The 14,130-nt window shown below is 43.2% G+C and overlaps 1 protein-coding gene across 1 annotated transcript in view; it reads right to left on the bottom strand.

Moving 5' to 3' along the window:
• Nucleotides 1-2,926: 2,926 nt before the first annotated feature.
• The window catches only part of AXDND1 (axonemal dynein light chain domain containing 1), an 87,670-nt gene continuing 76,466 nt past the window's right edge, over nt 2,927-14,130 (bottom strand). Inside the window, exons 22-26 of the mRNA XM_047753938.1 lie at nt 12,439-12,552; nt 11,456-11,560; nt 8,393-8,475; nt 7,274-7,503; nt 2,927-3,224 (exon numbers count right to left, since the gene is read on the bottom strand). Of these exons, the coding sequence (XP_047609894.1) occupies nt 3,154-3,224; nt 7,274-7,503; nt 8,393-8,475; nt 11,456-11,560; nt 12,439-12,552 (603 nt within the window). The 3' untranslated portion in view covers nt 2,927-3,153. The remainder of the gene's footprint in view (nt 3,225-7,273; nt 7,504-8,392; nt 8,476-11,455; nt 11,561-12,438; nt 12,553-14,130) is intronic.

The raw sequence follows: 14,130 nt of genomic DNA, 5'->3' as shown, positions 1-14,130 counted from the left end.
TCCAGAGCAACGGGAACAGTGTCCAGGCCAAATGACACTGCTGCACACTGGGATTGTTTAAGGAACCTCCGGAAGGCTGCCTTCTGGTCTTGCTCTTAGATGCACCATCTCAGCAAGTTGCACCATCCAGGGAGTCCTGCTTTTTGAAAACTTGTACACGGCAGAGTTCATCTTTGAGATTAAAGGGGTTAGTGGACTTGCTCAACGGTTCTGAATAGGAGATTGTCTTGAGGCTGTGGCAGACCTGACTAGATGAGCTGTCCATTTTCCTGAGGCAGAGGCAGAGGTGCTGATGAACTCCACACACTGCTTCACATCGCTGTGGTTACAGGGGACCTCAGGCGCAGGCTCAGCCAGCCAGCACTCTTGCTTTGGAGGTATGCAGGCCCCAGGCAGCAGTTTTACTCCTAATTTTAGAGAAGCTCCTCCGCTTTCTGTGGGAAATGCCTGCTGGTAGATGGCACACTTGTTTGGAATTCAAAAAGTGGGCAGGTAGTGCTCTAGGGATTGGAGGCCTGCAAGCAGAATTCTCAGCAGTCATTGAAAGTGAGATGCAAAATGTAGGTTACCCAGGCAATAGCTAAATCATTGCTATCCAGCTCGAAAAGGCCAAGAACAAGAAGAAAGCCCCATCACTGTGTGCCGGAAAGCACCTGACAAGTGGCCTGACCACGGTCAAGTTGGTGGCACCATAACCAAGGACCAGAACTCTGCCCACATGCGTGGAGCAGGTCTGGGTGTGTGGTGAAGAGCCAGGTCTGTGGGCTGTGGACTCGCTCTCCCAACTCCCTAAGGTCCCTGAGACCCTCCCACCTTGGCTCCCCAGGGACATGGAACACATCACCACTGAGAGTAGGGGTTGTGACACAGAGGGATGTGACGAGGCCCATCCAGTTTCCTCTCCAGGAGGGCCAGGCCAGCTTTCTGGAAGTGAGGTCAGCACCTCTTTGTCTGGACATCTGACAGTACAGAGTGGCTGACCTCTTTCAGCACAAGCAGGACAACCCGATTGCTGGAGAAGCGTGGCAAGAACTCCTCCCTCCACTCTGCTCAGGAGACCACCTCGGGGTCACCTTGAGAAGGTGTGGCAGTGCCCCAAGGTCTATCTAAAAACCTCCCACGAATCAGCTACTTGGGAAAGTGGAGCTGCCCGTGGTAACTTTCAGGGAGCACCAGTAGAGGTGCCTCCCTTATAGCATCCTTTTTCTTCTTTCTGCCTTCCTACCATTAGCCCCAATTTTCTTTTGGGCATTTCCTTCCCCCATCCCGTGTTCCATCTTGGTGAAATAGTCCAAGGTGTCCTTCTTACCTTTAAGGAAGCTGGAGAGATCCTTGAAGTCTTCTCATCACCTCTGGCATATCCATGGGGTGGTCTGTGACTATAAGGTAGATTTTCTCCCTTATGGGGCATTTAAGAAGAATGTAAGGATGGTAAAAATGACTGGAGTTCTTTGGTGGCAGCAACTGGTGAAGCAATTCTTGCTTCTGAAATTTAAAACCATTTGATTCCATCTGTCCCTAGCCTGGTTCTTTTAAGACTTCCCTTAAATACCCTGAGCTCCCTAACATGCCTTCAATAGATTATCCTTTCACTTGTGGTTTCCAAGAATGGGTTTCTGTGGCTCACAACCAAACTACCCCAACTAGGTCTATGGTGCCAACATCTCATTCTCCTTGTAGGGGCATCAGGCATAACTCTGACCTCGAAGACAGCCATTTACCCAACGGAGCTGACATGCTCTGCGGAGTAAGACTGCGGTTCAGGGATCAGGGCTGCTGATCTATATAGAAAAGACCACTTATTCCTGAAAGTAAGAAATTAATTTTTTAAGTATTCTGAAATCCCACCAAAAGCCCCCAAATTTGCTAACATTATCCAAGAATCTCTTAGGAAAGTGAAAGCATAGGGCTAGCTCTGCCCCAGCAAGTGGTAGCTGGAAGCGTGAGCCAAGAAGCCTAAGCTGTGGTTTTCAGTTGGGCTGTGAATATAGTCACCTGTCCAAAGAATTTCATGTTTTCTTTCTCCAGAATTAAGGAGTCATCCAGTAGGCTTAGGCTGACCCCAAGCATTTTTGAAACCCATCCTACACACACTTTGATGATGTGTGGGCAAAGGCAGGCCTGACCATGGGTTGGGCTTAAAGAGGGCTGAGGGCTCTGGAGTCAGAGGGTTTCTGAGGATTAAGGAGCAGGCAGAGGCCTAAAATTCCAGGAGATAAATCCAAAGAAATATCAAACATGTGGAAGCAAAGCAGGTGCAGAAATCTTGTAGGTGTCTGGAGCCAGGGAGAGAGAAAGCAAAGGCAAGGAGCCAGGAGCAGGGAGGCAGGAGGGACCCCTTGCTAAGTGATAGCCCAGAACGTCCATTTGTCATTTGCAACATATTTTTGTAGCTCAGTCCATCTCTAGTGCCTAGACAGATCCAGAGTCACAAACAGAACAGACAAATGAGGCAATAACAGCAAAAAAGAAGACTCTGAATGAATCTTCAGCAACACTGACAACTGTAAAGGAAGCTATCTGAGCAATGGCCTGGAGGCCCATCACCGTTGTCAAACAATCCAGATACAGGTTCGGCAAGCTGAAGGCTCTGATATCAATCAGCTCTGTGACCCTGGGGAATCTTAGAGCATTTGGGACCTTAATTTCATCTTCTGAGAAATGGGGATAATATTGTTTCCTCCATCTACTTTGCAGGGTTAAGGAGAAGACCAGATAAATCTTAAGAATGCCTGAAATAAGAAATCTGAAAATGCTGCCGAAACTAGAGCATTATCATGATCCTTTTAAATTGAAAAAATAATGCTTTTTATTTGCTACTCTTCTCTACAGCATTCCAAGTCTTCAAAAAGCATTATTTCCTTGACAGAAACTGATACTTTTTATAGACTTCTGCTGGGAAATCAATTGCAGAGACTAGAAAAGCTTTGCACAAGCTATTTTTAATCTTGGAAATAAACTAATGCATCCATTCCCTACAGCCATCACTGTGATTTTTGAAGAGAAAATGCCCCTGACTTGTCTGTCATGGCTTTTCCGGAAGCTGCTGCAAAGGGAGTCCCTCCAATCAAGCCACACTGTCAGCTCAAAAGTGCAGAGATATCGGGGCTGAGTTCAGTGAGGGGAGCTGTGGTGAAGCCCAGCATCTGGCTGCTATTTGGATTTCATCCTGGAAGGGGGTTTAGTTCGGGTTTTGGATTTAGAACTCTCCTTCCTCTGTGTCTCTGAAAAGACAAAAACAATTATTGTGGTAACAGTATCTTATACCCGTGTACTAAGAACTGTTGACTTTAGGAAGCTTTTCAGAAATTCTGTTCTAGATGAGTAACTCCAAGCTAAAAACTATGTGCCCCAAATTTGACTCTATGTTGCTTACTGGGGTTGAGAATGCATTTTTCTCAAAGTTTAGATGTAGTCCATTAGTGGTCCTGGAAAAGAGCACTATGTGGTCAAGGAGAGAAGGAAAAGAGCAAGAATATATCCTCCTTCCTTCCTGCACATTCCCCAAGCTTGGTGGGGAAGACATTCAAACAGAGCCAGTCTGCAGAATCCTCCCAAATCCAGCCCTGTACCTGGCCCCTCTCTGCAGTCTCCCACGTGCAGACTCTATAGCAGGAGGACCTCTGCTGTCAAGCCTGCTCTCCCCAGCGGCTCCACGACACCTGGAATCCTTCCGACTGGCAGCTGCCATCTCCATCCCACATTTGGTCACTTTATTCACGCCCTCTCTGCCCCCACTCCTAACTACAGGCCTCACTGAGGTCAGAGACTGAGCCATACTCATCTTCGTAAACCCCCTTCTCCATTCACAGCTCAGAACACAGTGACTTAATAATTGCTAAAAATGACATGAAACATAAATAAACGTCTCCCTACTCCATCCACATCTTCTCTTTACTCAGCATTCACAAGGCTCCTTCCTTTACCATATGACTTTGCCTTCCTTCACTGCACAACTCTCAGGAGAGAAGTGATCTCCCTATACTAACACATATAAATAGACCCATTTGAGTCTCAGATTGCTCCAGAGGTGTCTGCAGTTTTTAAAGGAGCTGCCTGCTAACCCTAAGGAATGTCTAACTTGTGGATTTTCTGGAAAAAGGTTCAGATCACCTGAATGGCACAGGGATGGCCTTGCTTAGTAGCCGGTTCCCCTAAGCTTTGCAAGGCTCTCCTTCTGAGCTCCCAGCAATGACTGTGATGGGGTGGTGGATCTGATGGGGAGAAGGGTAGCTATGTGCTTGTGTAGGTTGTTCTTTGTGTGTTGGGGCCTAACTGCCCACAGTTAACTGCTACCTAAAATCATTAAAACTTTTTTTATTCTGGATTTAAACTAATCCTCAAGACTTTTATGGAAACAGACAAAACTAAAGTTATTCATTCCATGTTGAGATAATCCCTCCAGTTTAACATGTAAGCCTTTTGTGTGGTCTGTATATTTATTTTTCTGTAATGAGAAAGGTCTAGTTCTCAAATTATCAAGATAAAATTACACCATAATATGAGAAGATAATTTTTTTTTTTTTTTTTTTTTTTTTACTTTTCAGGGCCACACACGCAGCATATGGAGGTTCCCAGGCTAGGGGTCTAATCAGAGCTGTAGCCGCCGGCCTACCCACAGCCACAGCAATGCAGAATCTAAGCACATCTGCAACCTACACCAGATCCTTAACCCACTGCATCCTCATGGATTCTAGTCAGATTTATTAATTGCTGAGCTCCAGTCGTGGAATAATTTACCTCAACATGGAATGAGTGATTTTAGTTTTGTCCATTTCCATAAAAGTCTTGAGGATTAATTTATATCCAGAATAAAAAAAAAAAAACAAAACCTTTAACCGCTAAGCCATGAAGAGAATTCCAGTAGTTTGAATTGATGAAAACTACCTCACATATAGTTGAACCTCAACCTAAAGGATTTTCACACCTGGAACAATGAATATTTCAGCAGTTGAGAGTTTATAGGAGAGAAAACGGGCTCAGATGCTTCCTCCAGTATTGATAGGATACACTGCAGCTGTGGTGGGAAACCATGAGGGGCTGGGTAACTCAATGCCTTTGCTGGGAGCATAGGTGGAGATGGGGGGACAGAGAGAAACAAAGAGGGTATCTTCCCAGTACTATCCTGGCACTAGGAGTTGTCCTTGGAATAGACCACAGGTTATAGATGAAAGCAAACATTTTAAAATAGCCTACTGGAGTTCCCATTGTGGCGCAGTGGAAATGAATCTGACTAGGAACCATAAGATTTCGGGTTCAATCCCTGGCCTCGCTCAGTGGGTTAAGGATCCCGCATTGCCATGAGCTGTGGTGTAGGTCTCAGACGTGGCTCAGATCTCGAGTTGCTGTGGCTGTGGTGTAGGCCAGCAGCAACAGCTCTGATTAGACTTCTAGCCTGGGAACCTCCATATGCCTCGGGTGCGGCCCTAAAAACACAAAAATAAATAAATAAATAAATAAATAAATAAATAAATAAATAAATAAATAAAATAGCCGCCAATATTGGGGATACTAAGAACTACCTGAAGGAGTTCCCATTGTGGCTCAGTAGGTTAAGAGCCCGACTAGTATCCATGAGGATGCAGGTTCTACCCCTGGCTTCGTTCAGTGAGTTAAGGATCCAGCATTGCCATGAGCTGTGGTGTAGGTCACAGATGTGGCTCAGATTTGACTCCTAGCCTGGGAACTTCCATATACTATGGGAACAGCCCTAAAAAGAATAAGTGAATAATTTCTTGTAAAAAAGAACTATTTGAGGGCAGATTACAAATTAGAGATAAGAAAATAAAGAGCTGAACTGCTTTTCCTGTGGAATAAATTATTTTCATCACAGAAAATCTACTAAGTACCAAAAATTAAAGACAAAATTCCCCATAAACCTGCATCAACCAGAGGCAATCTTTATCTACATTTGGGAATATTTTGTTCTGGTCTCTTCTCTGGCTTTAAAAAATTGTGTCATGTCCTGTTTCTTGCATTTGATATATATATATATTTTTTTTTGTCTTTTTGCTATTTCTTTGGGCCGCTCCCGCGGCATATGGAGGTTCCCAGGCTAGGGGTCAAATCGGAGCTGTAGCCACCAGCCTACGCCAGAGCCACAGCAACGCAGGATCCGAGCCACTTCTGCAACCTACACCACAGCTCACGGCAACGCTGGATCGTTAACCCACTGAGCAAGGGCAGGGACCGAACCCGCAACCTCATGGTTCCTAGTCGGATTCGTTAACCACTGCGCCACAATGGGAACTCCCATTGCATTTGATATTTTAACATAAGAATTTTTCATGTCATTACAAACTTCCTGGAAATACCATGTTTATGGTTGTATAATATTCGGGTATTTCAATATGGCAAATTTTATTTTTTCTTCTTTTTTCTTCCATGATTGAAGAGATAGGTTGTTTCTATTTTTTCCTATCAGATACAGTGATACACTGAACATCTTTGTGCATTAATTTTTGTTTCTGTATTTAGAATTATTTCCTTTGGAGCTCCCATCATGGCACAGTGGTTAACGAATCTGACTAGGAACCATGAAGTTTCCGGTTCGATCCCTGGCCTTGCTCAGTGGGTTAACGATCCGGCGTTGCCGTGAGCTGTGGTGTAGGTTGCAGACGTGGCTCAGATCCCGCGTTGCTGTGGCTCTGGCGTAGTCTAATGGCTACAGCTCCAATTCGACCCCTGGCCTGGGAACCTCCATATGCCTTGGGAGCGGCCCTAGAAAAGGCAAAAAGACAAAACAAAACAAAACAAAACAAAAAAAGAATTATTTCCTTAGACTAGAGTCTTCAAGAGTAAGATTATTAAATCAAAGTATATGTATATTTTTAAGGCATATCCATGTATACTCTCAAATTATTTTCTAAAAGAGTTGTATCTGCTTGTCTACCCACAGGTATTATCCATAAAACTAACTACTTTACCTCTTCTGGCCAGTATTGTATTGTCTTTAGAAATCTTTGTCAGTTTTATAAGTAAATATTATATCTCTCATTTGTTTATTGTCTCCCACTGTTACTTATATGGTTTTCCTTTTTGTGAGCTGTCTCAACACAAAAATTATAGAATTAAATAATTATATTGATTATTCCTAAGAGAAGTACCTAAACCCTAAGCCTAACCCTAACCCTAGAAGAACATTCCCAGGAGAAGTATAAACTAGTAGATTACTGCTAAAGATATTGATCCTTTTCTAAAATATTCATGACCCAATCAAGTTTTTGCTCATAAATACAATCTAAATAAAGCAAAATAAGAAAGCAATCCTCACCTTTCTTTGGAGACTCTGAGGCTCTTTCTCCTGGCCTTATCTCGTCGTCTTCTTTTTCTTCTTCTCTTTCATTTTCTTCTTCTTCTCCTTCAGACTCCTTCTCTTTATGCTTCATCCATATTTCCTCCAGTTCTTTCTCCAGTTCTTTATTTCGTATAAGCGTATAATGAAGTTGTTCGTTTACATCATCGAACTTCTCCTCTGCTTCCCTGGCTCTGCTTTCAACCTCTCTGATGTGGACCAAGTCCGGAGAAACACAATAAAATGGAAAGGTCTGAAAAAGTATCTCTCATATCTAGAAACTCATTGTCTAAAAGAAGGCAATGGTCTTAGAAGAATGTATTGGAACAACAAAGATAAGGGGAGCATCGGCCTCAATGATTAGCCAAGAATTGGCCTAGAAGCCACTCTGAGAGTAACATCAGAGATGCCGTCAAGGTGTGACTTAAGAACACAACCTATTTTTCATTTCTCAGTGAAATGTGACTTTGCGATATTTGGAATTCTCCATCAATAGCTAAGGAACCCCTTTTCAGTAGTTAACCTTGGCTTCTCTTTATGGATGTGACCCAACAAACTAAATCCAATAGTCTTCCTGCTTTTTCGGCACCTTCAAAACCAAATCTTACAATCAAGAAAACCAGTTTGGAGTGTGTTTCTCAACTGCTAGAGCACACGTTATATATACATACATGCTCTCTTGGTGTTCTCAGCCATCTTAGCTCTACTGCTCTTCCTATTTTGGGGGTTATGCAACCTCGTTTCTTGCACACAATAGTTTCTCCCAGTTTGCATTTATTTTTCTAGTTCCTCTCCTAGAAACATACTGAATTGGATCACTTCTAACCCTCTATCCCCCACCCCACATAACACACACACATGACTTCCTCCATCTCCACGGAGGCTGAAGACAAATGTCTCTACTGGAGCAGCACAGTTTGTTGCCCCTAGCAGAAGATTTGAAGATACCCTTCCCACTAAGAAGATTTGAAGATACCCTTCCCACTAAACTAGCGGGAAAAAGGAAGCCAAAGGTAGGCCTAGAAGTGCACATTTCTCAGCCAGGCCTCCTGGCCAGCAGTCTGTATCTTCTTACCATTGTGATGTCTCAATACTTACAATATCTTCTCCTGCATGTGTTCAATGATAGCCATTACTTCAAGATATTCTGGGGCCAATGTACCTTGATCAGCTGATTCTCTCTGACAAAGGAAGTATGTACTTTGAATGAATTGAGAGTCTCCAAAGTAAATGGCCTTCTTCTTCAGAATGCTCTGGACCAAGCCTTCTTTCCTCTTATTCATATTTATGTAGTAGATAATTAAGTACACTCTTAAAACCAGAGAAGAATAGTGATTTCCTATGGCCAAAGAGCATACCAGCTGGCAAACTATTCATACTTGGGTGGATATAAATTTGATGAGAGTTGTAAAGAAGAAACAGGGAAAATAATGACAAAAAGAAATAGGGAAAGAAGAAAAGGTTTAAAAAATAAAGAGAAAGGTAAACATGTTTCTCTAATAAATAAAATTAAGTCAAGGAAATTAACTACACTTATTAATAATTTATTTCACTAATCACTTAACATTACAAAATCCAAAAAGATCTTTCAGTTCCTTGGGGAATTTCATAAATAGCAAAGCAGTGAAAATATGAAAAAAAGAACCTCCTTTATTTATTTTGATTCTAAATATATTCCAGAAGGATAAAAAGAAAATTTAGAAGACAAAAACTATAAGCATATTTAAAAATGACATTTCTGGAGTTTCTGCTATGGCTCAGTGGTAATGAACCTGACTACTATCCATGAGGATACGGATTCCATCCCTGGCCCCGCTCAGTGGGTTAAGGATCCAGTGTTGCTGTGAACTGTGGTGTAGGCCAGCAGCTTCAGTTCGGATTGGATCCCCAGCCTGGGAACTTCCACATGCCTCTGGTATGGCCTAAAAAGACAACAACAAAATAAGGACGTTTCCCCAGAAGGGAGTACTTTTAAAAATGTCATTTACCCATGTTTCCTAAACAGAGGCAGGTAAAAGGAATCCCCACATTATAGATGGAAAAGGAGGTCTGAGAGGATAGGAAGCTGCCATAGTCACCGAATGATGGAGTGGGTGAAAGCAAAACCCCCATCTAGGCCTCTTCATCCTCACTCACACATCCCACTGCACTGTGCTAGCTTCTTCTAAAAGCAAACCAGAGAAAAGAAACTGTATCAAACAGACATCACCCCCACAGGATGAATCTGATTCTTTACCTCCAGGAACTTGCAAGTAATTATACATCTGGATGGCACTTTAAGACAGTTTGGTCTTCACAGATCTCTAGTAGAGTATTAGCAACTTCTCAAAGCCTGGAAATAGGAGTTCCTGTTGTGGCTCAGTGGTTAACGAACCCAACTAATATCCACGAGGACTCAGGTTCGATCCCTGGCCTCGATCAGTGGGTTAAGGATCCAGTGTTACCGTGAGCTGTGGTGTAGGCTGCAGATGCCACTTGGATCCTGTGTTGCTGTGGATGTGGTGTAGGCCAGCAGCTACAACTCCGATTTGACCCCTAGCCTGGGATCCTCCATATGCTACAAGTGCAACCCTAAAAAGACAAGGAAAAAAAAAGCCTGGAGATAGACTTTCTGGGTCACACTGTCCTCAGGTGGGCTATCAAGGAACTCCAACACACAGTCTTTAAAAAATGTGTTGGAAAGGCATTACTTTGGGAGAATGGGACTGTGCTCCCCCATATACCACTCTCACTGGCACTCACTGTATCACATGGAATTTTGGCATCCTGGAGCAGGAGTCCTACACCATCAAAGACAAGCGCCCACACCCTCTGTTTGGCCCCTGGCTACAGGCTCCTGTTTTCGGGTCAGCCTCCAGCCTCACTTTGGGCCTGACCTCTTAGCAAGATATCGTAGCAGAGTTCTCAGGTCAGGGAAGAAAATCCGGGGCTCTGGATGGGACTGGTGGGGTTATCGGAGAGTAGAGTGCTATCCTTTACCTGCCTCTTTTTAATGTCTCAGGACATGGCGTCTGCATTGCTAACCCTTGCATCTCTGCCTCATGGTGTTAACGACTGACATATTAACATTGAATTTTATTTATTTATTTTTATTTTTTGGCTGCACCCACGGCATGCGGAAGTTCCTGGGCCAGGGATTGAACCCACACCACAGCAGTGACAATGCCAGATCCTTTAACCACCAGGCCACCAAGGAACTCCAACACACAATTTTTAAAAATGTGTTGGAAAGGCATTACTTTGGGAGAATGGGATTGTGCTCCCCCATATACCACTCTCACTCCAATTGTGCCGGCTCCTGCCTGACCCTCCACATGGTATCTCCCAGTGCTTCCTCCCAGAGTTGGCACCTATTTCCTACGACCTCCCTAGACATACCTCCCTGTGATCTGCTTCTGCTTTGGACCATGCTGCCATGTGAGTGATCTAGCTGCCATCCACCAGTACCCTCACCACAACTCCCACCCATATACACACACCAGCACCTTCTCAGCTGGATCAGACCCCAGCAGTGAAATGGTTCTGAAATTTGATGATGTCTGTTCATTTCCGGCACTTCCCCCACCTTCCCCAAGAAAATGCACAGTGTGAACATACACACAAAATGTTGCATATTTCAGGGGATTAGTGGAATGAAACCCACCCCTAGACTCCTAAAATCATGGCATCCTGCACAGAGAGATACCAATCTAGAGCTGACTTAAGTCTCAATGGTCCTAGAACTTTCTGTGAAAGAATTTTAAATCTGCTTTCCTGCTGAGTTTCCATAGCTGCTGTCTAAAAGTTTCCAATTTCCCATTAAGTCTTGTGGTTGGGGGTACATGCTTTTCACAGTTATCAACAGAGTCTGCTGAATGAATATATTTAAAAATTGGTCAACTATTATCAAGATACTGTTAAGGAAAGGGATTATGTGCTGATTTTAAAATGACATTTAAAGAGGAGAATGAGGAGTTTTTGTAAAGCTAAGTTTAAAAAAAAAAAACAAAGGTTTTTCTAGGGATGATGCTGAGAGAAAAAAAATCTGGAAAATATATCATTTAGGAATTATTTTGGAGAAGCTAAAGGTTATGTTAGATCCTTATAATTTTTATGTAATGTTATATATCCTAGCTTTTTTCCCTCTAGTTTTGAATTTCCTTTTGGGTTTCAGATACGTACCCAGGAAGACAATATATCTGTTCCAAATAGAGGCTGCGAATGAACATTCTCATCTACTCCAATGTATCGAATTAGTTTTTCCTTCTCTGTAGATGCGGAAGGTTTCTAGGGCACAGAAACACCAAGGACCTGTTAGTGAGCTGGTGTGACACAGTGGCACGGTAAGGTGCCTGGCACCATGTCTGAAGCTTTAGTTTTCCATTTGCTTTAATCATTCAACGAGCACTTTGAACGACACACGGGAAACTGTAGGAGATTAAGGGGGATGGGGAAGTGGGGACGGGGAGATCTGTGAGAAAAACACAGAGGGGTTCTTCCAGACTCAGGAACTCACAAAACAGCAGGAAAGACGAGCAGTAACATAATTAGGGTGCATATGACCACTGTTGGCACAGAGGTGTGCTCCAAGAGCTATGTGCACCCAGAAACGGGCCCTGCATTCTGTCTAGACACAAAAGAAAATGATATTTGAAAGCTGAAAAAGAAATCATCAAATAGAGAGGAAAGGCCCTGAATTAAGGTCACAGAATAAGGGATGGAGGAGATTTAAAAGGTATGACAGATTTAGTGGCCAAACAAAAAGGTTTTCCATTTATTTTGCCTTCTTTATGCCAAGTACTGTACCAGAAGTAAAACAGAAAATGCTGGTCAAAAGAAGTTTGAGGGGAGTTCCCGTCGTGGCGCAGTGGAAACGAATCCAACTAGGAACCATGAGGTTTCGGGTTCGATCCCTGGCCACACTCAGTGGGTTAAGAATCTGGTGTTGCCATGAGCTGTGGTGTAGGTCACAGATGCGGCATGGATCCTGCATTGCTGTGGCTCTGGCGTAGGCTGGCAGCTACAGCTCCAATTAAACCCCAAGTCTGGGAACCTCCATATGCCATGGTGTGGCCCTAGAAATGACAAAAAAAAAGCAAAACATATATATATATATAGAGAGAGAGAGAGAGAGAGAGAAGGGAAAAAATACTAAATAATGTTACCTCTTCTGCTTTCTCTTCTTCCTTTTCCACTTCAAGTTTCTTATCCTCCATATTTTCTTCTTTATGTTTAAGGGGCTTGTCTGCTTCAGACTCAAGTAATTCTTTTGCAGTGTCCTGTGAAATAAAACAATATCATATTATAGCTAGGTGGATGTAAATATTTTAGCACAATATTAGCAATTATTCCATTCAAAAATATTTAATGACTACTGTTTTGCAACTGGGCTCTGAGTTAGTGATAAGGACACAATGGTTAATAACCATGGTCCCTGCCCTTAAGCAGTTTATAATTTAATGAACAAGAAAATGCTATGGATACATACAGTGACAGAGTAGGAGCACCCCATCCAGCTGGGTGGGGGTGAAAGAGGGTTTGACAGGAAGGTTTCCTGAGGACCTAATGTCTGAGTTTCTTCTTTGAGGATGAGTGAGAGGGAAAAAAGATGGTACAAGGGAGTTCTAGGCAGAGGATGTTATTTGTGCATGATTGGCTCTGAGAACAAAAGTCGCTCAATAGGACAGAAATTTAAGAGGCAGATGGTTAATGGCACAATCACAGAGGAAAGGCTAGAATATTCTGCCAGGGAGATTGGAATTTATCCTGAAGGAAGTGAGGTACAGATAAATTGATTGGCCTGTTTTGCATTTTAAAACAATCACTCTACCAACAGGAGAGTAGACTGAAAGAAGAGGAAAGAGGAGAAGGCGGAAGGAAAGGAGGAAGGGAGATGGGGAATGCAAGAGGAAGAGAAGGGAGAAGAAAAAGACAAGAGTAGGGAATGAACAACACAGGGTTGCAGGAGGAAGAGGAGGATTCAAGAGATTTTTAGGAAGTAACTCTGAGTAATCAATTGATTAGATGGATATGAGATGGTTAGGGAAAACAAGCATCTTAAATGTCACTTGGTATATGATTTAGGCCACTGCACAGATGATAGTGCCACTCACTGAGATAATGAACAAAGTTGGATAAGCAGGTTTGGGAAGATAGATGAATTCAGATTAGGCTATGTGAGTGTGAGGCACCACTAAGATAGCCAAGTGGAAATGTCTAGTAAGTAGCTAAATTTGTGGATCTGGAGGTTAGATTGGAGGGATTTGGGCTAAAGATATAGATTTAATAGCAATCTGCATTCATTTAAAGCCAAGGAAGTAAATTATATCACCAAAGGAGAACTTATGAAATGACTAGAGGACTAGGCCTTAAGACAGGAACCTAGATCACATAAAGGGCCAGGGAAGAAAGAGGAGCCTACAAAGGAGGCTCTAAATTGACTCAGAAGTATGAGAGGACTACCAGGAAAGAAAAAGAGAAGTGAGAAAGAGCCAACAATGTTGACTACCTCAATGGAGTCTGTACAGATATTGCCTAAAGACAGTCCTTCGGATGTGTATTGCAGCAATGTTTATAAAATGAAAGCTAGATATAAGCTTAATGCTCACAAGAGAAAAATGCATTCAAAAATCACTGGGCTGGCATTGAGGCTCAGCCCTCTGCCTTTTGCAGTGAAGTGGCCTCTCCGAGGGCCACCTCCTCTCTCAAGGCAGTGTCCTCACTCGCCAACTGTCTTCCTGGCCCACTACGCTCCTCTGATCATCCACTGAAGCGCAATTTGGGGATGCAGAGGGCTAGCCCTCTCTGAGTCGCTGCCAGCTGCCCTCCTCCTGCAGGTTCAAGGGCTCCAGTAGGGG

Source organism: Phacochoerus africanus, chromosome 11 (genome assembly GCF_016906955.1).
Source record: "Phacochoerus africanus isolate WHEZ1 chromosome 11, ROS_Pafr_v1, whole genome shotgun sequence".
Classification (NCBI taxonomy): Eukaryota; Metazoa; Chordata; class Mammalia; order Artiodactyla; family Suidae; genus Phacochoerus; species Phacochoerus africanus.
Note: the sequence above shows the minus strand (reverse complement) of the source record. Positions and strands in the feature narration are given on the sequence as shown.